The sequence below is a fragment of the Callorhinchus milii genome, unplaced genomic scaffold (genome assembly GCF_018977255.1).
Source record: "Callorhinchus milii isolate IMCB2004 unplaced genomic scaffold, IMCB_Cmil_1.0 Scaffold5, whole genome shotgun sequence".
Classification (NCBI taxonomy): Eukaryota; Metazoa; Chordata; class Chondrichthyes; order Chimaeriformes; family Callorhinchidae; genus Callorhinchus; species Callorhinchus milii.
This window is the reverse complement of record NW_024704746.1, coordinates 28,440,703-28,465,478: the sequence shown is the minus strand read 5'-3', so window position 1 is coordinate 28,465,478 and position 24,776 is coordinate 28,440,703. Positions and strand designations below refer to the sequence as shown.

The window sequence follows — 24,776 nt, the reverse complement described above, 5'->3', positions numbered from 1 at the left end:
TGTTCTCTTTAAACTTATTAAAGTTAAGCTTGTGTCCCTTTTCTGCACTGGGTTCCACGAACAATCTTATTGACAATCCTATTTGAAGTTACCCAGTAGCACTGACATTGGAGAACAACAGTCTTATCCAGAAGGGAGAGCAGTGACACAATTAGAAAATTTAATGATATCTGCAGAAAAGTATCCCAAAAATAAAGATTTTAGCAATCTGCAGTTTTCACAAAATATTTATTTACTTCATTTCAATGTTACTTCTGCTTAAATCAATGTGTGTATAAAATTTACTTCAATCGCTGAGGTGAAATACAACAGTGCAGTGGCGACCAACCTTTATGATCAGTCAATGAAACAAATTTTCTTGATTGAATATTTCGTTACTTATGCCATAAATCAATCAAGAAAAAACACTACCAATTGAACATGGGTTACCTTGACTCATTTGTATGTTCGGGGGGAGAGTGAGTGGGGGCACTTCATGAGGCCCCAAATGCTGCCCACCACTGCAATAGTGATTGAAGTGAGTTTTATATTTTGTAAAGTTGCTTGTAAACTTACCATGTTCAAAGGTGTGAACAAGAAGTGTACTAGGTCTACTGCGCTAGGATTCTGAATGTGTACTTTTAGTTTGGCCTATAACAAAAAACAGTATCAAGTTAAACTGACAAATAATCGAAACAGTTTATAACTGGAATATCAACCTTTAAACGTTTTCAAAGTTCCAAAGAACATTCAGTGTTTAACATCTATTGCACACAAGAATCAGACTGTTATCTGATTATCAGTAAAATCTGCACTGTACAACAAGATTACATTTGTATAGTGCCTTTCACATTGGGAGGACTGCAGAAAGTATGAAGTGAAATGCAGCAATTCATAATCATTCGCTCCAGGTCACTGAGCAGTGAGGGAGGATATTGTAATTTATAGCCACAGATTAATCTCACTACAATCAGGTGGTAATGGCAGTAAAATAGAGAAACTGCCGCTGTGTTCCACTTAAATTTTGAAATGCAACTCATTCCAACTTACCAGAAGGTTAAAAGCATGCTTGAATTTCTGAAAACAGTCTACAAATTCGTCCTGTATCGGTGGTTTTGCACGGAGAGTCAAAACACCCTCTAGTGAAGGTAAAACAAATATAATTATTATCAATACTGGAAATGTTTATGTTAGGGGTAGGGAGTATTCAAACATTATGTACATGTCGACCCACTATATATTACACACACACACACAGACATGCACAGACACAGAGACGTACACACCCTACCTCCTGGTCCTTTCTTTTTACTTTTTTTCGATTTTTTCCGTTTGGAAAGTTCAGTGTATGCTTCAGCTGCCTTCTGCAGTTTAACCACAAATGCTTCAATATCATCCAAAACATGGTTCAAAATTTGCTGTTATAAATAGAAGAGTTAAAAATCCAGTTAGAAAAAGGTAGATTAATATATAACTTTATGATAAACAAACTGTACTGAATTCCTCTCTGGATTGCCAAAATGTTAATCCTATTAATGTTTATGCTAAAGCTTCATAAGCATATAAGAAAGTAAGGCTGAACCTTCAATGCTTAAATAGTTTCAATTCAATTTTTGTCTTTGTGGAACAACTACATTTGAGGATCAGGCTAATGTAACAAAACACCTTTAGAGTATGCAAATTGGAAAGTGTTAGTCCAGTTTCCCCCCCAACTGTCACATTCATAAAATGGTTGCAATAATTACACCTAACAACAACAACAACAACAACAAGATTCCATTTATTGAGCGCCTTTCACATCAGGAGGACGTCCCAAGGTGCTGTACAGTTGGGTCAGGTCCCGAGCATTGGGGGGAAATGGTGAGGGGAGGGAAGGGAGGGAGCGAGGAGGGGGTACAGAGTCGAGAGGGGAGCTGAAGGTACGGTCAAAGAGAAAGGTCTTGAGACCGGCCTTGAAGGAGGAAAGGGAGGAAGCGGCGAAGGCACTGGGGATAGAGTTCCAGAGCCTCGGGGCTGAGAGGCTGAAGGCCCGACCACCGATGGTAGGGCGTTTGGCGCGGGGGATGTGGAGCAGACCGGAGCCAGAGGAACGGAGGGTACGGGCAGATAGGTAGGTAGCTAACTCATTAACTCAAAATGTTTCCATTAGGCAATATTTCAGAAGTTAATATTAAAATCACTTGTAGTTTTAAAAGAAGTTCTACTTTGCAGAAATCCATGGCCGTTATGAATTATCCGCTTACATGATTTGGTTAGAAAGCTGAAATTGTGACTGATTAGGTCCGCCTATGCACAATGAGCAGTTTCTTCTTAGAAAAGGGTAATAGACTTGCGGAATCAGTTACTGGTGGAAGGGCTACTCAAGCAAATAGAATTGATGGGTTCAAGAGAGAATTATATTGGTTTCTGAAATAAGGGATTGAGTGGCTTGCCTTGAAGGCAGGCAAGTGGGACGGATTGCTCCTTGGCTCGATTCATTATTCAGCAACCATAATCAGGAAAGGAGTCCCCAGGCTGATTATATTGAGCATCTTCTTCAGGGCAACAAACATTAAGTCAGAAGCTCACAATAAGAAAAAATCCCAAGGCAATATATTTGTTGTTTGGAAATGCCAATTAAATTTTGCACCAACCACGGAGTTTTATGGATTATGTCATACCACATCGCGGTCAATCCGGACTGCTGTCATATCTTGAGTTTCCTCATGTTCATGGAAGACTCTCTGTTTGTCATCTGATGAGAAAACATTGACATTTTAACAGATACACATCATGCACATTTCAGAAACCACTGTTAGGAGTGATGGAACTCATCATAACCAGCATCTTTTTAATCTGAGGATATGGTTGAAAAGATCACAGAACCATAACCCAATTTCCACAATGATGGCTGAGCAAATTCCCTTCTCCCCACCCCTCCAGTTATATCACAACCAGCCCTCACCAAATTATATACCATAACCTGCTTCCAGTTTCCATGATTTTCTATGTATGCATTGTGGTGCTACTTACTGCTGTTGTTATATGTATAGAGAAGATCACCAGCATTACTGTCTGCACACATGTTTGAACATAACCTTATTAGGAAAGGCTTCCTAACAGTTTAATGAAAAGAATGAGGAGGTTTTGTTTAAACTGTGTGTTAACTATTTCAGTGAGCCAGGTGTGAGTCTTTAATTATGCTCAGCGGGAAAGGGACATTGTCTCACTGCTGATTAACCTGCCCTCACTCGCACACGATTAATGGTAAACTGCATAATTGTTCATTTGACCCAGGTACCAGAGTGCTACCACCACCAACTATATCCCGTAGTGAGTTATTGCCTTCAGGAAACAGGAATAATAACAGCAGAAAAATAATTAAGTGCAATCTAACCGATATTACACTTAATTAAAATGGAATTTACTTGCACGCCTTAAAAACACGCATTTGAAATCTCAAATTACTCATTTAAGGTGTTTTCTTCCTTCAGTGTAAAAGAATTTTATTTTCTTTCAAAATATTTCCATTGTTTTGTTTCTCCAAAGGGAACAATTGATACAAATTACAATTTCTTCACATTGTGCCACACCATTTCACATACCAAATAACCCCAACAAAATTACTTCAAAAATAAATGTTCTATAAAGCAGACTGCATCATCAGAAACATCGAGTCACCTTGATCTACAGGTAAGGCCCAAGCTGACCAAGCTGCAACTCGGCTCCTAACATCCACTTGAGTCACTGTTCCTGGAGGGACGGGAGCTGGGGCATTCGGAGGTGGAGGGATGGAGGTGGAGGAATCTGCATTTGCGATCATTCTACATATTCATAAGGAAAGAGAATAGAGTCAAATTCAAAAAAAAATACTGTACACCAAGTGTACTATTTCATCACATCTATATCTGTAGATGGGTTCAGTTGCTCAAAGACATTGTCCAAAAATTTTTGTGCAAATTTATGATTAAATACATTTCAAACATACAATCAAAATGCATTTGATATAGTGCCTTTCGCGTCAGGAGGAGGTTTCATGTGCAAACGTAAATAGCAACAACCATTAAAAACAAGTACAAGTTATGCACAGATTCTCATAGGTTATATGTTTTGGTATTCATTTTCACACACTTTCTTATTATTTGGAACTGCAGAATAAAACAAGGAAAAAATTACCTTTCGACACAGATGTAAAAAAAACTTACAATATCCAGTACCCACTTTAAATTATAGATAATTGGTGTTTATAAAAAGTTATGGTGCGTATTGCTTTAAAATCCACTGAACTCTGTTTATATTCCAGGTTAACCCAACATGAAAGATAGCTACCAAAAAAAATTGAGTGAATAAACAAGGACATTGCTCAGTGCAATGATCACTGTCCCATGTGTCTTTGTACCTCAGAGTATCAGGTCTTTTTTTCTGCTTGCCGGTTTTGCTGTCAGCAATTGCACTTTCTATGTCTGCATGGATCAAATCAGCCTGCAAAAGAATAACAAGCTACTGAACTATAATGATTGGATATTTGAAATATTATATGCAATACAACTTGCATTTACATAGCACCTTTCACGCAAAATAAATATTTCAAAGCGATTTGAGTAAAGTATCTGTAAGCAAGTTATTAGATGGGAATGATGGTTAGATACAGAACTAGGCAATTCCCTTTTGCCTGGATTAGCTCTAACAGATACAAAACTTTTTTTTATCAAATAATACTTTGGTCGAAATGTATAATCTCCTACCCCTTTGGCCTTGTAAAAGTGTGCAACTGAAGAGGTTTTAAATCACTGGAGGGAGAGGAAACTATTGAGATGGCAAAAATCTCAGTAGTTGTATGCAAGCAGCCAAAAACATTTGGCAAGAAGTCAGTCATAATTTCTGGATTATAAAATCAGCAATAAACATGGGAAGAATGTATTCATAGTGCTTTAAAATATATTGAACCTGTGTTGAAAGGTAGACACAACACAGTAAATTATTTGCTCACCTTAATTTCATCGCATTGGAAAAGGTGAATGTCAGGTTTGCCTTGGCCCGGCTCCTTACAAACAAGTGCCAGAATGGAGTTATAGTTACAGGCATTCATCACAGACTGGCAATGCTGGATTGTGTTAAAGGTAAAGTGCTCCAATTCGTTCTGCAGAGAAAGTACATTAAACAAAGTTATGTTTGTGTTGGAAGTAGTGACCTTTAATTGTGAATCACTCTCTTTTATTCCCACTTTTCTCCACCAGCGTTCTCAGTGTTGCATTAGTTTCTGCAGCCAAGAGAGAAGCTAACCAATCAAGCTTTTGCCAATGCCATTCTGAATTAAATCTGGAGTTTGCACTAAAGTGGCATATAAATGACTTTTCCTTCCTCTATGGAACACAGCTCAACACCACTCGTACTTTTCCCATAGCGCTGCATCCAGGAGCAGAAATTTGGCAGCATGTGGGATTGAACCTCTTTGCCAGGGTTCCTATGACTCATTTACTTGTGCTCAATGTCATTTCATTCGAGAAACGTTGTGCTGCTTCTTGTACATTATATCCACCTATAGTGGTCAGGAAGAGATATCTGACAACCCTAAAGACAGCCTTTATTTAGTGTGGGAAGTTGGCCCGTCAGCCTCAGGGGTTGGATGTATCAAGCTTCTGGTTAGCGTGGGTTCAGGTTCACCAACACTTCAAATGAGGGAGTGCTATAATTGGGTGGGGGGGATGGGCACTATAACGCAAAACTCCCCCTTAACAACAGTTCTTGTCACACATCTTCAGTGAAAACAAAAAGTATACCATGTTAAATCAGGCAAGTGACAGAACACCATTCATCCCAGATTGCGCAGTAATAACGCATTTGATAAACTATGCTACAACTGTACTTTCACCACTGAAGAGCAAGAGGTGGGGAAGTGATAATTAAACACCTGCTGCAAATGTGTACAATTCAAAAAGAATGAACCCAAAACCTTTCAAGCCATCTCAGATGCTATTTTATTCCAGCATTCACGCTTTCATTTACGGAAGCAATTCAATTTCAAGTTTAGTTTTTTTTAAACATACTCATAATACAGTGGTAAATAAATTGTTGATTTTTTTNAAATAAGGTATTTTTCAAATACGGCACTGTGTGAAAAAATGCTCCTTTTTTTTAAGTGTTGTTTTACCTTGGTCTCCATATCAATCAAGCTGACGGCTTTCTCATCCACCTGTAGGATCATGTCCTGGGTCCAGACCTTGCCCTTCACATCCAGCAGTTTCAGTTTTCTTATCCCATCATCTATGGTTATCATAGCATCTTTACGATCCACGATAAAAGTTGTCAGGTGCTATTTCCAAACAGAAAATAAATTGACACATCTATTTTGCTCCATTCGGCTGTCACCTAGACAATATTCGGTTGTGATTGTGCAACACGATAACCTCTGATTCACAGGGATGTAATTACAATAGGATTCCCAGATAGTAGTGTTTGTTTCTTTTTTAAATACAACTACATCATCCGTACTGGGTGAGTCAAACAACTGCATCTGAGAGGTCATCCTACCAAGATTTTTCAACAAGAAATTAGATACTCGGTTTTAGAAATGAGTTAATAAAATGTAAATTAGTTCTTTCTAATAGAGAGTTGGTAGATCTAACAGTTGAGGAAGAACTTTGACACACAGAGGGTGATGAGAATGTGGAACTCAGCTGGAGGCTGTGGTTTTAATGGATGCATGAGGGAGAAGGGAACAGAGGGGTTTAGGAGATAAGAATAGGATGGGCGGCGGGTTTGTGTAAAGTGTGTCCTGTGGGCCGAGGGGCCAGTTTCTGTATTATCACATTTTACACAATGCATTGGGAAGAACTAAGTAGTTCAAGGTCTAAGATAGATTGATGTAAATTAACGAACAGGTTGCCAAAGTTGATTCTAGTAGTGGCTTTACCAGTATGCTTCTCAATTGGCTTAAAATTATGCCCTTCACATTGATGATCGATTATCACTGAAGTTATTAAATCCAAAACCCCAAGTTACCTCAACGCGATACTGTGAGGTTTCAGGCATTATAACACTTGATTTTGCATAGTTTTTCCTTTGTTCTGTAGAATAAAAAAAGGCAACAATCAATATCTGAAAGACAAACAGTAAATTGGAGTTCTGCTTTCAAAAGTGAGAGGAAACACTTTTGAAAGCATTTCCATATAACTCTCAACAGATGGCAGAAGCCGTCATAATATTATATATAATTATATATTATACATATATATATATAATTAATATATCACATACGTATACACAAATACAGTGCCTTATATTTGCTACCTGGTATTTCAAATTTATGTGCTGAAAACATAAAACTCTTTGACATGCAATATTTCAAACTATAATAGTCAAGCATGCTGTTCAGGCAAGATCCATGAAATCATCCAGCAATGATGTGTGAAAATATAAAATGCAATACATCAGAGGTGTTTTTTCAAACACATACAGCTGAGCATTTCTAGATACCACAATGAGATCCATTCTCCATTTAACCCTCATTTCCTATGGACTCTCATAATATCACAATGTGTGCCCCATCCCTAATTATGCTTAAAATTCAGTTCAATGGAGTCCAGTAGCAAAAAATAATTAAGTGTTTTCGATGAAGTATGAGACATTAATTTACCTGAGCCAGCACTTATCTCTCTCCAAGAGTGACCAACATCCTGAAAAACTTTCTGGAATTTAAGTATTAAATTGACAGCACCATCCAATTCTCAGAAATGTGGGAGAGTGTCAAAGAACAAATTCACCAACGTTCTGCATTGGGTATTGGAACCAATAGTTAATTTCCTCAACTGTACATCAAGCCACAAATTTAGAAACTATTTTGGAACTGAGTTTAGAATGAATTTTCTTCCTGCGTTAGCAAGCAATTATACTTTTCAGATCTATCAATGAACAACCCACATAGCGAATATTGAGTTTCTTCCCTCATTTTCCCTCCCATCTTTGTGGAAGGAATCAACTTCAAGCATAATGACTGATTCTATCTGTGCACCATCCAATTCTATCTTTACCAAATGGCTCACATGAACACTTTACCTCTGGTTCACTGGATAATGACTTGGAACAGAAACCCATGCTTAGTTTTTCCTCCCTCCCCTAGGAATGCTCATATCAACTCAAATACCATCACAGACCAGTGGTCAAACCCACGACTGCCTTGGGTGATATGATGTTTTTTTTAAAAAAGGTGGCCAACAACATCAGAGAATCACTGAGGACAAAGTTATACAATTGTACTCCCTTTAAAAACCTTTTCCACCTGCATTGCATGACCTCTCTGGAAGGATAGTATACTGATTCAGGAAATTTTGACACTGCACCTGCTAAATGAATAAGGCATGGCAGGGGGAAGATTACATGATCCCCAGCCTAGAACAACAAAACCTTTTTTGTAAGGGAAAACAGGAGAATGTAAGTTAGTTAACACATAGATTTGGTGCTCTGTTACTGCTGCTCTTAATTAAAGTCATGATCAGTCAACATCCATGATTGTTTGTGGGACACTATAATAATAATCCTTGCATTTGATATAGCGCTTTTCACGTCGGGAGGACGTCCCAAAGCGCTTCACAGAACACACTGTAAAGTGAATTGACTGTATATTTGTGGGCGAACGCGGCAGCCAATTGCGCACAGCAATGTCCCACAAACAGTCGTAGATTGAAAATGACCATTTTAATTATTGTTTTTTGTTTGGAGGGATTATTATTAGGCTCTGTGTGGAGTAAGGAAACTTGCCCAAGGTTTCGCCCTCTGCCTGGAATTGAACTCAGGTCTCTCACTTGCAAAGCGAGTGCTCTAACCACTGAGCTACAGGACTCCACACTGCTGCGCACAATTGACTGCTACCTTTCGCCCACAAAATATTCAGTCAATTCACTTTGCAGTATATTCTGTGAAACGCTTTGAGACGTCCTGAAGACGTGATAAGCAGCTATATCAAATGCAAGGATTATTATTATTAATATATATGATTGACAATATTACACAGGTCTTTATTGCTTTGATGTTTAAATTCCCGCTTCATAAAATGAGGCAAGACAATATGAATCTGTTTTCTCTAAACCCTGAAAACAAAATCGTGTAATTAACGTTCCATTTCAAGAGGTTGGTACTAAAAAATAAAAGTTGGGAAGGAATTAAAATATCAACAAGAACAAACTGCATTTATATAGTTTCCTCTGGTGGGATAACGTCTGAGTGCTTAATAGTGGCAGAGCTCGACACCAAGCCGGGGGGAAGGGGTTGAAAGGAAGGTCTTCAGGCGTGATCTGAAGACGGGGAAGGAGGAGGCAAGGCGGAGAGATGGATTGAGGAAGAGTGTTCCATAGATTTAGGACATAGTGACTCATTCTATCTTGTCAACATTCAGCTGTAGAAAGTTGTCACTCATCTAGGCCGTGATACCTGACAAGCAAGCTGACAGAACATCAGCAGACCTCGGGTCGCAGCTGGAGGAGGACTACTAGATTTAGGTGTCATCTGCATACATGTGGAAGTCTGCAGATGACAGAGGTTTGTTGTTGTGGTATCTACAATTAAGAGTAAAAGATGGTGAATAAGGCTGGTACACATTTAGGATAAGACTACTTTATTGATCTAAGAGGCTGTAAAACTAAATCAAAATGTTAAATTCCTAAATTTCTATCATAGACGACTAGATTTTACACCATTGGGTGAATGAGAAAAGCAGCCACTAAACAAATACAGTATGTTTAAGGACTTGTTCATAATCCAAACTCTCAAAAGAAATGGAATTCTGGGTGGATCACAGAAATGCGTCATCTAAAATATGTTACTCAAACAAGAAACACACAAATTAAACCATTACAGGTTGTACTGAGCAATTTCAAGTACATCATGTACACTAGGGGCAGTCAAGAGCTAGTTTGGTGCCATTTCATTATTCAGAAACAATTCTGAGTAATTTTATATAAAACAGGATTGGCATTGAATCACTGCTGGCAAGAGTGGGTAGTAAAACATCATGCAAAAAAATGTTAGGATTTTGTTTATTTTTTGAGAAACATTTAATTTTAGAAATCTCAGAATCATAGAAACTAGCACAGAAGGAAGCTATTTGGCCCCTCGAGTCTATGATGATGCCAATTTTTCCACAGAATCCATTTACTCTAATCCCAAGTATGGTAATGCTCGCTACAGAGCTTTCTAGACTGTTACATCCCAGTGGGGTTACTCACAACACTTAATAATTAAAGCAAGATGTGAATAGTTCAAAAATAAAGGGTAGTTACATCACTGAAATATATTACAAAGGTCTTTAGATCTACAGACTGTTTCATTACTTGTATTGTTGGCTTTGAAAAATTATAATCATTATGTGCCATCTCTTCCTTATAATACTAACATATGCAGACACACTGGAATAATGAGCAAAAGCTATTAAACAAAGTCTCAACTCTAACCTTCCCTTCTTTGGCAAGGTCTTTGAACTTCCTGTTCCGAGTGCCTTTAGTCCAGTTTCCCACCCACCCCAGTCTAAAACATTGCTTGATCAGTCATAAATTTCACCCAGCTTGACTGTGGCTCGCTGCGATTGACACATTAACCATTCCACTCTCCTTTTATCAGTAGTATTGATATCTGACACTGATGTCACATAGGTCTATTTCTACCCGCTTTTTCTTCCATTCCCAATATCATCAGTGTACTCCAAGGTTCGAACCGTGGTCCTCTAAATACTGTCCATTAAAAAATCATAAGCATAGAATAAGCTTTCAGAAGTACACCAACGATATGCAATCGCACCTTTCTACCACGATACTATTGTAGTTACGCTCTCTGTAGAATATGTGCCTTTGGCTCTGATTCCATTAATCTCCTTAGTTGCTCACTTTGGCTGAACCCAGTGGTGCCCAACCTCAGCTCAAAGATTCCACACTGTTAATGTAATGAAGTCAAAGAAAGCTTGTGTTCCACTGAAGTCTGCAGCAATGACAATACAATTTACATCAATGGAGTCCATCTTAATTCTGTTAAAACTTCCACTTATAAGGTATTTTTTGTGACCCATATTCCTAGAGAAGGAGAAGTTAATTAAGTTAACACATAATTATTTGGAGAGGACAAGTTTGCAGGGCTATGGGGAGAGAGTGAGGGAGTGGGATTGATTTGGAAGCTTTTTTCAAAGAGCTGGCACAGACACGATGGGCCGAATGGCCTCCTTCTGTGCTGTATAATTCTATGATTCTATGATTTGTTGATGAACAAGTCTTTTAACCATACTGGAATAATAGTTACCTTCCTGTTGAAAACAATTAAAAACACAGTAAGTGAACATTGTGGGATTTGGTGCAATATATAGTGCAGAGGTTCACACTAAAGAAACAATACAAACCAGATTTGGTTTGTATCTACCTTTCGTTTTATGTTTTGAAGAACGGAAGAAGTACAATCCATCGACTCCTAGGACAAACAAGGAAAGCAAAACATTGTACTCACCAGAAGTCCAGATGTAAATCAAATTATGTTCACCAACGTGCAACTCATTTAACATTAATGAAGCAATATAATAAAATGCCGCAGTTTCTTTTAAATAAATATATGAAGCAAAAGAAAAAGGCACTTATTTATTAAATAAACTTCCAGATGGATCTGTACCATAGTCACAGCAGCTCGTTGTGACTCACGTGACAGAGGGTTCAAATGTTTACCACAAACATCTTCAGGTGCTGTTAATAGTGTCGCAAAATTTTAAACATTTAATATTTTGTGAACAAACAATACTCGTGAATATGTGCACCAGTGGTGTTTCCATGAATATACTTCGTTGAAAAGTTGCAAGTTCACTCAGCGGCAGATGTCTAGGACTATATTGAGAACTCATGCTGTGGATGCAACAAGGAACACAGCACATATGTTCACGGTTCTTTCAGTGTAGATCTACTGTCATGTAACTCTAAAATACTGAACAGTTCAGCGTAATTAACATTTGTATCAGAGATCAAGTGCAGATCAGTCACAACTCGGATCACTTAAGGTGCTGCGAGTCTATTCATTCCCTTTTCTTTTTAAATTAAACAGTGCAAATACATTAGGTTAACTGTTCATTTCATTGCTTTTCTAGTTAATTGGTATTGTCAGATCATAATAAACAACGTCACTGAAAGCCACACCCAGCTCTAAATGTGGCTTGGTAGCCAAGGTGATACTGTACAATATCTATACTTTAACAGAACTACAAAAAACTACTGTTCTAATCTCCAAATGAACAGTTTTGTAATAAGAAGCCTAGAGTGCAGTGTGCTGGTGTACCATGAGTGGTAGCATGCAGCTTCACCACAATACCTCACTACATGGCAAGCTCCCAACCTCTGCCAGGCTGTCTATCAGTCGAAGGGAAAAGAGGTGAGGCTTGGCTCTTCCCAGAGAAGTTTTCAAGAGTGAAAACCCAAGAGGTTTAGCTTAAAGCATTGCCACAAAAGTTACAGCTGCAGCTAAATAGCTAAATCGGGGTGGGGGGAGTAAAATAAGCAGCAATTCCATCTCCTAAAGCACGTAATTCACCTAAATAGATGAGTTTGACACTAAAAAAGTGCACGTGTAGGTTTTTCTATCAGATTTCAAGTATATATTTATATATCCTTGCATTTGACTTGAAGTATTTCCCGCTTTTTCCAAGAAAAAAACCTGGAAACCAACCAGTTAATGTGGAATTGTTTTTTATTGTACAACTAGAGATAAGCTAAATAAAGAGCAGTGGAATAAAAATGCTCCAATTCAGGGACATGGAACGCGTTCAATGATTAAGCAATGGGATGATCTCACGCTTAGGTTTTTAGTGCTTAAGGACGGGTTGACCTTCAAACATGGTTTCTGTTGAAGAACCTCATCCCCAAAACTTATTCTTAGCCAAAATGAGTACTCCAAACAGATTAACCATATATTCATTAGGTTTTAAATAAAGTATCCAGCAACTGATCTGCCAAAATTTACAGCAATCAAAACTGGAGCAACAAACATGGTTACTACTTAATCACACCAAAAAAACATGAATAGAAAGCACCAGAGCAAACAAAGATAATAAAAATTCACGTAACATTAGGCTTACATACCAAAAATTTATTTTAAAAATCTGAAAATTAATATGACAACCCTTACAGACATCTGTTCCAAGTCGCCTCTTGTTACCATATTGATGAATTATAAGAGAGGAAAGTGCTAACAGTATAATAACATTTGCTGATACTAAGCTTTGTAACCAGGTGATGGGTGGAAAGAAGATTGGTGGTATTCGGAGAGATTTCAACATATTAAGCAGATGGACTAGGGCTTACCCGATGGATTTAAATGTTGATAAATGTATGGTAATGCATGTTGAAATATGTAACATCTGCACCACACAGTCCATTGAAATAGACAGAAAAAGATTTGAGTCTTTATTGGCAAAATCTTTTTTATCTAGTTGTCAAAGAAGCAAATTAAGTACTCAAATGCATCTGGCTAGGGACAATTTCTGCTTGAAGAAGTTAGCTAGAGTACATTCTCTTTTATGCAAACGGCTTTATTGCTCAGTATTTAGTGTTAAGAAATTATTCAGCATTTGCACACATTATAAAATCTAAAATCAACTGCAGCAATATTTGGTTAAATGAATTTCAATGTGGGAATGTTCACCAGTCTCCCTTTCAAATATGCATAATTATTGCCATATTTTAAGACTTGAATCAAATCTCTCCTTAATGGTTCTCTAAAAAATGCCCAAACCTTTCCAAATTTTCAAAATATGCACCATTTTCACCCCTAGAAAAATGGTAGCTGATTTCTAATACCCTAAATGAAAGAAACAAATGCAAAATGCATTAATACTAACAACATGGATACAAATACAAATTTCCATGGTGGTTTATGTAGAAATTGAAAGTGCAGGTACACTCTGGGTAAAACAAAACTGTAGTATTTAAATTTAAACACAAACAGTGCACATAAGTATTTTGCTCAGTTTGTGGTGATACACATATTAATAGGTTGAATTCTCAATGCAAATCCCAAGGCATCAAATTGATTATAAAACCACAGTATTTGTTTACATTACCAATTGTGAATTCATGGACTGAATAGCTTCAGTATTGATACTCCTTTCACACGATATCCAGTCATGCAACAATAAAAAGATACAGTGAAGCATAACAATTTGGTTAAGATATAACAAGTTGGCACTTGTGCAGCATTTTTCAGAGGAAAATGTATCAGAAGAGGATGGGAGGTGACTAAATATACAGTCAAAAACATAGGTGCAAATAAGTACATTTTTAGAAGGGACTTGAAAGCAACGATGGCTGTGAAATGATAAACTTAGGAAAGAGTTCCAAAGAGCAGTGCAATGTGGCTGAAAGCTTAAAGAATGGAATCTGAATGAGTTTACCATTCATTGAATGGATCCCGATCAACACGAAGCTGCTGTTAATAAAGCTAATCAAAATAGTGGTATGTATCTTGACAGATTTACCTACAACTTGAGAGATGTAGGATAGATCACCAGTGAGGTCAGATTTATTTTATTATGTGCAGTATTGTGCATCCTACCTTTAAAAGAGATTTGAAGTGTTGGGAGTCAGAAATGAACAAGGAGGGTCCAGGACTTTGAACTCTAAATTGAGAGACTCACTGGGCTGAACCTTTTCTCATTAGATAACAGATAGTGGAAGAGAGAAAATTATATAAAGTCAATAAAATGATGAGACATGGATGATGCTGATGTAGAGCTCCACTTGTCACTACCACCTAAAAAACGCTTTATTTCCATTTATTATGTGCCTGGCCATGAATTTGGAGTAAGGATACAGTCCAATCCTGTCACATTTGATCTTTGATTCATCTTGTATAATTTTCTGTGAGAGCAGAACTAGAAGGCATAGGTTTAAAATTAAAGCCCCAGGCAGAATTAGACAACAGAATAATATCTTCGTCCCTCACAAAAGTAATGACGACCTGAAATGGACTCCAAACAAAAGCCTTGAACATAGATTGAACATCTCAAAGACGTAGTTCAACTCACCATACAGGGCTTTTCCACTCGACTTTGATGAAGTATTGTCCATCTCTGGCTGTATCAATGTTTGCGAAGCATAGCCACTGCAAACGTAACAAGAAAAAAAAACTGAACAAATTTCTTCAATGTGGCACAAAACTTTAGATATAAAAGGTTTCTAAGTTTCAACATTCACTAAATTGTAAAATTAGAATTACGATAGTATTCATTTTTGCAAAACCTTCCTCTGATTACCATTACGATTTCCTGCATTTGAAATCAGTGGAAATTCATGGAATGTATTTAATGAAACCGGAGTGTTTACTCAATTCCTGATTCCAAAAGTATAATACACAGGACTATTCAATTTTTGACCATTTGAATTGAATCTCATCATCTTCCTCTCTTGCTTTTCATACATACATTGAGTATAGAAAATGTATGCCAACTAGACAGAAATTAAAGACCAAACAGCGGCTTTTTGAAAGATGGTCTCCAATTATTGCTTAAACACATGAAGTGCCCAAGTGCCCATACACATTTATGTTGATGAAATTGTCAGCAATGGTCTCAAAGGTGTCCATGCTTTAGTGGAATGAATGAATATCATCCTGATACTTCAACAACAACAACATGACACTTATAGAGCGCCTTTCACGTCGGGAGGACGTTCCAAAGCGCTGAACAGTCAGATGTCGGGGCCTGATCATAGGGGAGGGGTGCTGTAGGAGTGAGGGAGGGCAAAGAGGTGGGAGGGAGACCAAAGGCACGGTCGAAGAGAAGGGTCTTGAGACCAGCCTTGAAGGAGGTAAGGGAGGAAGCGAGGTGAAGGGACCATGGGATGGAGTTCCTGAGTGTGGGGGTAGAGAGGCTGAAAGCCTGGACACCCATGGTAGGGGGTCGGGCGGGAGACATGGAGCAGTGGAGCCTGATGAACGGAGGGAGTGGGCAGGTTGGTAGGGAGTCAGCAGGTCAGAGAGGTAGGAGGGGGCAAGGCCACGGATGGCCTTAAAGGTGAGGACGTGGACCTTGAACTCAATCCTCTGGGGTATGGGAAGCCAGTGGAGTCAGGCGAGGGTGGGAGTGATGGGGTCACGGAGCCTGGTGCGTGAGAGTACACGAGCTGCAGAGTTTGGGATGATCTGCAGCTTGTGAAGGGAAGGCCGATGAGGAGGGAGTTCCCGTAATCAAGGCTTGAGGTGACGAATGCGGGGGTGAGGTTTCGGCAGCCTGAGGGCTGAGGCAGCGGCGGAGTCTGGCACAAATTAGCTGCCACATTCTCCTACAAATACAGTCATTATCATACTCCTATCATTACACTTTACAAAAAATTGTGAAGCTGAAGGGCTTTGAGATCTTTGCCACATTATAGGCAGGACTTATTCAGCTACTTATTCAGTTCAAACAAATACAATTCCAGAACCATACTCATGATATGTTGCTCAGTGGTAGGGCTACTTGGACTTTTGTCATTTTAATCATCAGACTCATCTCCATTTAATACAAATATTAAAAATAAGCATCTTTGCGTTTGAAATTCTGCCTATAATGTGGCAAAAATGTCCCACAAGCAGCCATGAATTGAATAACCAATTTTATCTGGAACATTTTTGGCCAGGACACCAGGAGAAAATCCCTACTCTTTTCAAGTATGGGTTCTCAAACACCCATACGAGCAAACAGACATCTCATCTGAAGGGTTAATATCTCTGACAGTGGCAGTGATCACTTATTGGGTTGTCAGTCTGGACTGTGAACAGGCACGTGAAGATATTCTGCGTATGCACAATAGTATTAAAAAGATCAAATGATACTCTAACCTAACTTTTGAGGATTTTAAAGAACATAACAGGAGTATCATCTATAAATAACTGTATGATCTCCTTGTTCTGAGAAGGGGAGAGTACAAGTCTATGACATGTTGCAACAAGATTGAAGAAACTAGCATTTTAAGCAAGTCCTTGATGGTGATCATGGTGTTCCACTGCAACTCCCTTGTACATTGTACTTTCATTATTTACATCTTACTTGAATGTAAAAAAAAATCCCCATTGCTGATATTCATGACATTTTAATAACACTTGTACAATTTAGAGTCATCAGTTTAAGTTTCAAACAGCTACGGTGCAGATAGGTTTCTAATCATCTGTCATACTTATAACCTTAAAGTCCTGGAAGAGCAACCTTACACTTTTCTATCAAAATATAATCTATGTTTAACATGGAAAAGAGGATCTTCAAAGAGAAGATCTAAGATTACTCCTTGATCCAAAGAAGTTTCTGGAATGACACCTCAGACTATCAGATGTTCATTATGGGTATCTTGGTTATTAGTTGAATGGCGGATTGCTTTCCAGGGGTAATAATCCCTTCAAAAAAAATTGGGTCAGTGAATCCACGACTGTTTGTGGGACTTTGCAGTGTGAAATTAACTGCCGCATATCACCCACAAAATATACAGTCAACTCACTTTACAGTACATCCTGTGAAGGGCTTGAGACGTCTAAACAACGTGATAAGGTGCTATAATAATTGCAAGGATTGTTAATATTGGTTTAACGTCACATCTGAAGGATGGCACTTCCAACAATGTAGTGCTCCTCCACTACTGTGTTGGTTATCCAAGAGGAGCTCGAACCTACAACCTTGCAACTTAAAAGAATGCTACGAACTGAGGCACCTTTGACAACCTGCGAGATGTTTAACCTTCACTCACACAAATACACACATGCACATTGCTGTTTGCAATAAGTTAAAAAATAATGATCTGGGATTAACTTGTTTTTGAAGATTAACTTCCCTTCAAGGTCAGTGTTGTTGAATATTTTGAAAGTGTGTGTGGGGGGGTGGGGGGAGGTGGGGTGGGGGGGGGAGAAGAAGAGAGAAAAAAGAAAGAATACAGTAAAGTCCTGATAACTCGACCCTGGGTTAACTCATTATTTCCACTCAAGTCATCATGCTGTCAATACCCCAGTTGCTTTTATTTATGTATTTATACATATGCCTAACTCGCCACTCCAGATAATTCTTCACTGCACCCTTTTCCCTTAGGAGTGACGGGTTTCAGCAGTTTCCTGTGTCTTGCGTCTTACCAAAATGTGTAATCTTACATTTGCCATAGATTAGCATGAGGTCATTAGGACTAGGCAATAGGAAAGAAAATGAAAGCAATTTTCAAAAGTGTACTTTTCCCCACCCCTTCCAAATTTTAAAACTAAAAGTAAAGTAGACCAAGGTGTGGCATGTTTTATGAGATCAACACTAACTTAATCAGTTAAAATCTTGGCAAACATACATTAGCTGGGAGGAATATGACTCGAATCCTCCCTGGTGGTAAGTTGAGATGTGTCCATTCATGTTTCTTTTCTCTCAGAACTGTAATTTGAAAGAGTACTAATAAGGCTTTCACAAACCAAAAAAAATGTGCATTTGCACAACGTACAAAACATAATGAACTGTAGAAAAACTTAGAAAAATATAAAAGCATGGTATGTCAAAAAAATGTAATTTTGTAAAACATATTTGCACGTATTCCTTAATGTAAAGACATAATGCATACATTATAAAGTAGTATCCAGGTAATGAACCTCTTTTTGAAAATAAAAACCAGCCTTCCTGCCAGAGGGAGTGTCCAATTACTCATTTCAACAGTCAGGAGAAACCAAACACATAAATACAGGTTACTGATCGTTAAGTCTTGTTTCACAAGCTGAACTCACAGGTCACACAGCCCATTATACGGGTGAAGTACACAGGAGCCATGCAAACATTGTGAGGTGGAAGGTTTAACAATTGGTTTATTTATCAGCATGATCCTTTAAAAGTTTGGCCTTCAAAAGCAGCTTTGCTTTCTCAGCTGTCAAATTTCAAGCAGTTAGCAACAGCAAATCCAAAAATGTTCTATCTAGCAGTCTTTTTTGGAGCTCTTCAATCTTAAGTTACCATCTTTTTTAGAAAAATAATCTTTCATCACATGCTACAGATAAGTTAACAATGGAAATTAGTCAGGATGCTGAGCTTTCCGAGACTGCCTTATTCTTTGAATACCACGTGACTTCCTATTCCCACAACCTTTCGGACTATGGAAACCAAACAGCAGAAGGTCATGGGCAGAAATCCAAAACAAGGATTGCACCCTTCTAATAAACTCCCTTTGTATCCAGCCAAGAACAGAAACTCATTTTCAACAAGAATGGAACACAAAATAAATTATTTGTGTTACACCCACTTTGGACCTTAAAGAGAAGAGAATGGGTCGTTTGCGCTTTTATATGGAGGTGGAACATTTTGTTTACTGTTTCAATTATTTTAAAAGCATCATATCAAAACTCGTACACAGCGCTCTGGTAACCGGGGACATAAAACCTTATAATGCAAATTACAATATTTTCACCAGGTGTTGTTTACATCAAAATGTAAAAGATCCAGTGAGCTGCCTCCAACTTCTTTAAAAGTTATTTAAAACATCAATGTGTGTGTAACAACCAGTCAGTGAACTGCGTTTATATTCTTTCCCAACCAGATTCCATATACTCATGCTCACTCTTGCCAGACTCTCCTAGCTCCCAGAACTCATCTGTGGCTAACTTGTACCACTTTGGTGATGAGCATTCTTCTGGAACTGTATCTTAGTCCCTGAAAAGAATCCCAAAGTTGAGGATTATAAGGAATTTCTCACATATATCGAGTGTATCAATTCAGAAAGAATATCAGAAGTGGGTTGCGGGCACTCTTCAGCATTCTAAACAAAACAAGAAGGCAATGGCAGACAATCTAATGTCTCGTTTAGAATAAAGAAATATTACGGCATTCATTTGGCATCACGTCCAGCAGTAGAGTATTTAGGAAAAGGAAAGAAAAGTTTATATTTCCTGCTATGAATTGCTCTTGCCAGGGGTTGAACACTCTGCACGTGCACTACTAAGTATATGTGTAGATTCCCACTAACCAACACTGAACAGTAATTTATTTGTAAAAACAACCGTCAGGAAACCGGTTATTATTATTATAATACTTAAAAAGCTGACGCATGTTCTTAGGTGTCAGTCCAGCTCAATTAGTAGCACTCGGTCCCTGACTGACTGACAAATCCCTGACTGCCCAGCGCCTTGAGATGTCCTCCAGACGTGAAGGCGCTATACAAATGTAATTTTTGTTGCTGTTGTTGAATCAGAAGGTTATGGGTTCAAGCCCCATGTCAGGATTTTGAACTCACATAGTCTACGCTGAAAGTCTTCAAGCAAGTGTTCACAAGCAAGTGTTCAGGATGCACTGCCTTGTTGGAGATGCCATCACTTGGATGAGACATTAAACGGAGGTCCTGTCTACCTGTTCAGGTGAACTTTAAAGACCCCATGGCACTAGTTGAAAAGAGAAGGGAGTTTCTCCCGGTGATCTGGCTGACAGTTCCCCCAATCAAATTGGTCATTCACATGGTGGCTGTTTTTGGTACATTGCTGGGCACAAATTGGCAGCCATGTTCATCTACAAAATACACACGTACTGCACTTTACAGCAAATCCTTTGAGGCACTTTGAGACCTTCTCCCAAAGTGAAAGGAAATACAATATTTCAATCGAAGGGTTATTAATATTAAGAATAAACTTAAACATTATTTTGAAATAGGCTGCTATACAAACCCAATGTATAAGGCACGTGATCACATCACTTCCATTTCAGGGGGGGATAAAGAAGAGCTCAAAATAGAATCAACATGCTTTAAACCAGACTTAAGCTGCAACATTTGGTGTTATTTCAACAGAAGCAGCATTCAATGAACACCAAATATGCAGTGTAATACAAGCATAACATCATTCCTCATTATTTCTATTTGTTCACTCAAGTTATGCCACACTAGTAAAAAACAGTGAAGTGGAAAGTTCTGATTATTAGATACTGCACAATCTAGAAAGCTGTGTTTAATAAAAGTAGGTACAGTATTATATTTAGCTGCCTGTACGTTAACTCTGAGTAAGCCAAACATACTTAAGAAGCAGGATTCCTTGGTCTGCAGTCGAATACATATTCTCTCTCTGGAGAGATGCACTTTGCCTTATCAAATCCTTGAGAAAGTATTAGGTGCTGGTTGACAAGAACCAAAGCTTGGACCTCAAACTCTGCATTGGGGATACTTACTACTATAATAATAATCCTTGCATTTGATAAAGCGCTTTGCACGTCTTCTCGACGTCTCAAAGCACTTCACAGAATAGACTGTAAAGTGAATTGACCGTATATTTGTGGGCGAAACGTCCACTGGAGTTTAACCAACTACAACTCTATACCTTGCCATCACTTCCTGCTACTAGTCCAGCTGTGTCCATGTTACCTGTTTAGATTGTGCTTGCAGGGTTAACAGGAGCCAAGTGAGAAGAATATCTGCTCTAATCTGCCCCTCTAAGTCCTGCCAACCATCCACACTGGCCAATAGTAATTCCTTGGAGCACTTCAACCCACCCGGCTAAGGAGTCAGACAATCAAGACTATCATGGAGGATTGATTTAATTCTGATATTCTGTTGCCAAACTCAACACCTTGGAGCCAACTAAGTACATTCTACTTAACTCTTCCCTCTCCCCTTCTCCTCAACCCACCCTACCCACCCAAGCATGGTCTACACTGAATGGACCATTTGCTATACTTCCAAGGTTAGTGAGTGAGAAGATAGAACCTGGAAACCAAGTTTTTAAATTCAGTAAATCCAAGACTAAAATCCTTCATTAGAACAGAGCTCTGTGGAATGCAGATCAGCAATTTGAAAATAAACAGTTTATTTCATACAAATGCAATTTGCAACACCTTACAACAGAAGTGTAATTTTCAAAATATGTTTGAATATCGTTCAGGAAAGGAACCAAGTAGTACATATAGTGGAATAGCAGACTGTCTCTCATCATGGAGAAATGGATCCTTCCTTATCCACCCAGAACAGTACAATTAAGAGGTTCTTTTCTCTGCTAATCTAGCGCGCAGTATCAAACACAAGGGATTAGACAGATTACAAAAAAGGTCTGCTTACCCAAATCATCATCCTACTTGGGACGAGAGAGGAAACAAAGCAAGAAAACACAGATATCAAATGCCGCTAGAAGACAAAGTTCAAAAAGCAAGCTGCTTTCACTGAAACAAAATACCGAGACCTGATGAATGAGAGACATGTACAGAACTTTAATGACAGATGCCCGCCCACCAAACAATGTCAATTTTGGTTAACTCTCAAACACTTGAGTTCTTACAACATGTAAACATGTTTAATATATGTTGACTCACTCGAGCAACCTGCACAAGGAGAGACACAGCTTGACTAATTTGCGGGGCTATGTGGTGAGAGCAGTGGGACTAATTGGCAGCTCTTTCAAATTGCTGGCAAAGTCAAGATAGGCCAAATGGCCTCCTTCTGTGCTGTACGATTCTATGACTAAATGAATGCCAGCAAGGTGGAAGATAATACCTATACGTGCAAGGCATAGAAATATTCTGCCCATTGTGCCTAATGCTCACTCTCTGTTAAAGCTATTGGTTTAGAACCATTCTCCTGCTCTTTCCATGTGCCTTTTCTATTTATATTTTTAGATGACTGTCTAATGAATTGAAATCTGATGAACAGCTACTAGTTTCAATGTTCTACATATATGTGGTCATTTGTAAACAGTGACATACAACAACGTTAAAGTATACGATTTCTGTTGCTGCATTGTACAGTACATTTCCCTAATTATTGTATAAATACTTCAGAAAGCCACAATTGTGCAACCTATTCAACAGAATTAAAGCAATTAATTACCTATAAAAAGTTACATTTGGTAACAAAATTTGATAAGAAAGTTTAAGTAAATCACAGCAAAAAAAAGAAATCCACAAAAAATGCCCATTCTTATAGTAAACATTTGTTCAAGGAATTAATGTTCTGATTTATCAACTGAAGTCTCCTCACATTCTTACCACATCAGGACACATTTGTTCTTTTTAAGAGACAGCTTGAGACTCTGAAAACCATTGCAGTTGCACTCCTCACATGCTCAGAGGCATTTGTCACCTTGGGAACGACATCATGTCCTACCCTTACTGTTTAAAAATTGCCTCAGAAACGTTCGACATTAGAGTCAATGCAGTTTACAATGAAAATAAAGCACAACAGTCCTGGAGGTTGTTTTGTTTAATAAAGATTTCATTTGGAAAACACAGTTAAAAACAAATTCCTAGTCTTGTTTTTTGTCACAACTTCTAAGAGACTGCTGCTACAACTCAAACTCCACAGTGTATCTCACTCCTGCATTCAGTTACTGACAGCCTTGGGCACCAAGTTTATTATACTAAGACCTTGCTCACTTAACAAACGAACCTTGCGAACTCCACACATCGATCCTTTCAATGCAATTCACACCATGTTCATTAATTATTCAGCTCCGCACCTCCAGCAACATAAAACATCACATTTCAGATACTGTACTAAAAAGATAGTCACAGACATGTGCCCCATGTCTCATACTGCAATTCACTCTATTTTATTTCACAATATTAATAGTTAATGCCTAAGCCAGCACATTTCATCACAGGGCGGTAACCAAGTCTAAATTCTGGCATTGTGGGGGCGCAACCACTTTCTCCAAAATCCCTGCATTTATTTGACAATACAAGACTCCTGCCACAAAAAAAACAGCAGCTTGCATTGATACAGCCCCCCCCCCCTTCACAGACTTTAGTGTCTTAGAGTGCTCATAATATTTTGCGCAATCCACAGTACTCATACTGGTCCAGCAAACAATATTCAAAGAATGTATCTCAAAACCCTTCCCCCCCAAATACACTGCCCGATTCTTCCAAATTTCGGACGTCATACATTTTTGGCAACCTTGGCCTATCAGCGCCCATAGAACCAAACTCCGGAATGAAAAAAAGGTGTTCGCTATCGTCATGAAGGAAGCAATTTTGTGGAGAAAGAATTTACATACAAAGTAAGACCAAAATAAGATCAATAGGAAGAACAGGAGTGCTGATGAATGAATCACAGTGTGGTAGAACGGATGGAAGGGATGATAAGCTTCAAATTGTACTTGACCTCTACTTGCACTTATATAGCGCCCTTCACGTGGGACAGCGACTTGGAGTTCTTAACAGTACAGCCTAACGCGAGGAGGGAGGAGGTGACCATAAACATGGTTGAAGAGGAAGGTCTTCCTACATGATCTTAAAGAAGGGAAGGAGGGGGCAAGGCAGGAGGACTGAGGGAGAGAGTTCCAAAGCTTTGGGGCGTATTGGATGAAAGCGCAGCTGCCAATGGTGGAACGGACAAGCAGGAGGCCAGAGCCAGCCAAGCAGAGGCAGCGCGTAGGGCGCTAAGGGATTTGTAGGTGAGTGAGAGGGGATCTTGAAATCAATCTGTTCTGTGATGGGGAGTCAGTAGAGCCTGGTGAGGACTGGTGTGATGGAGGTACGTAGTTCAATGTGAATGCGAATATGGGCGGCGGAGTTCTATACAAGTTGTAGTTTGTAAGGAATACCTCTGCTTTCTAATACTGCTGGAGTTGAATTAGATCCCGCAATCTTCACAATGGGATGACCAACGATCTACAAGTTCCTTGCATAAGCAGCGTAGATCATTAAAACAATTTATTTGGAGATATATCTACTTGCTAATACATCTTTATTTGTACAGAAGTAAAGTTTGAAACTCTTTTGTGCAAATTTATTTTTCCTCACTGTTCCATGGTATTTTCAAAGCGAGTCCTACTTCAAGACATCCACAAACATTGCTCTAAGCAGGCATTCTAGGATAACCAGCATAAATTTTCTTTCCCTCATAGAGACC

General features: G+C 38.6%; 1 protein-coding gene across 8 annotated transcripts in view; it reads right to left on the bottom strand.

Moving 5' to 3' along the window:
- eps8a (epidermal growth factor receptor pathway substrate 8a) overlaps positions 1-24,776 on the bottom strand; it is a 68,128-nt gene that overhangs the window by 15,733 nt on the left and 27,619 nt on the right. For 3 of the 8 annotated variants that reach the window (XM_042334996.1, XM_042334995.1, XM_042335001.1), the window contains exons 2-13: positions 18,264-18,343; positions 14,996-15,072; positions 11,356-11,403; positions 6,961-7,025; positions 6,110-6,271; positions 4,949-5,098; positions 4,358-4,440; positions 3,640-3,782; positions 2,640-2,713; positions 1,271-1,397; positions 1,030-1,118; positions 556-630 (exon numbers count right to left, since the gene is read on the bottom strand). In XM_042334996.1, the coding sequence (XP_042190930.1) occupies positions 556-630; positions 1,030-1,118; positions 1,271-1,397; positions 2,640-2,713; positions 3,640-3,782; positions 4,358-4,440; positions 4,949-5,098; positions 6,110-6,271; positions 6,961-7,025; positions 11,356-11,403; positions 14,996-15,072; positions 18,264-18,325 (1,155 nt within the window). In that variant the 5' untranslated portion in view covers positions 18,326-18,343. Of the gene's footprint in view, positions 1-555; positions 631-1,029; positions 1,119-1,270; positions 1,398-2,639; positions 2,714-3,639; positions 3,783-4,357; positions 4,441-4,948; positions 5,099-6,109; positions 6,272-6,960; positions 7,026-11,355; positions 11,404-14,995; positions 15,073-18,263; positions 18,344-23,309; positions 23,477-24,776 lie in introns of those variants that run through there. The other 5 variants (XM_042334999.1, XM_042334998.1, XM_007904139.2 and 2 more) reach the window with 3 other exon arrangements.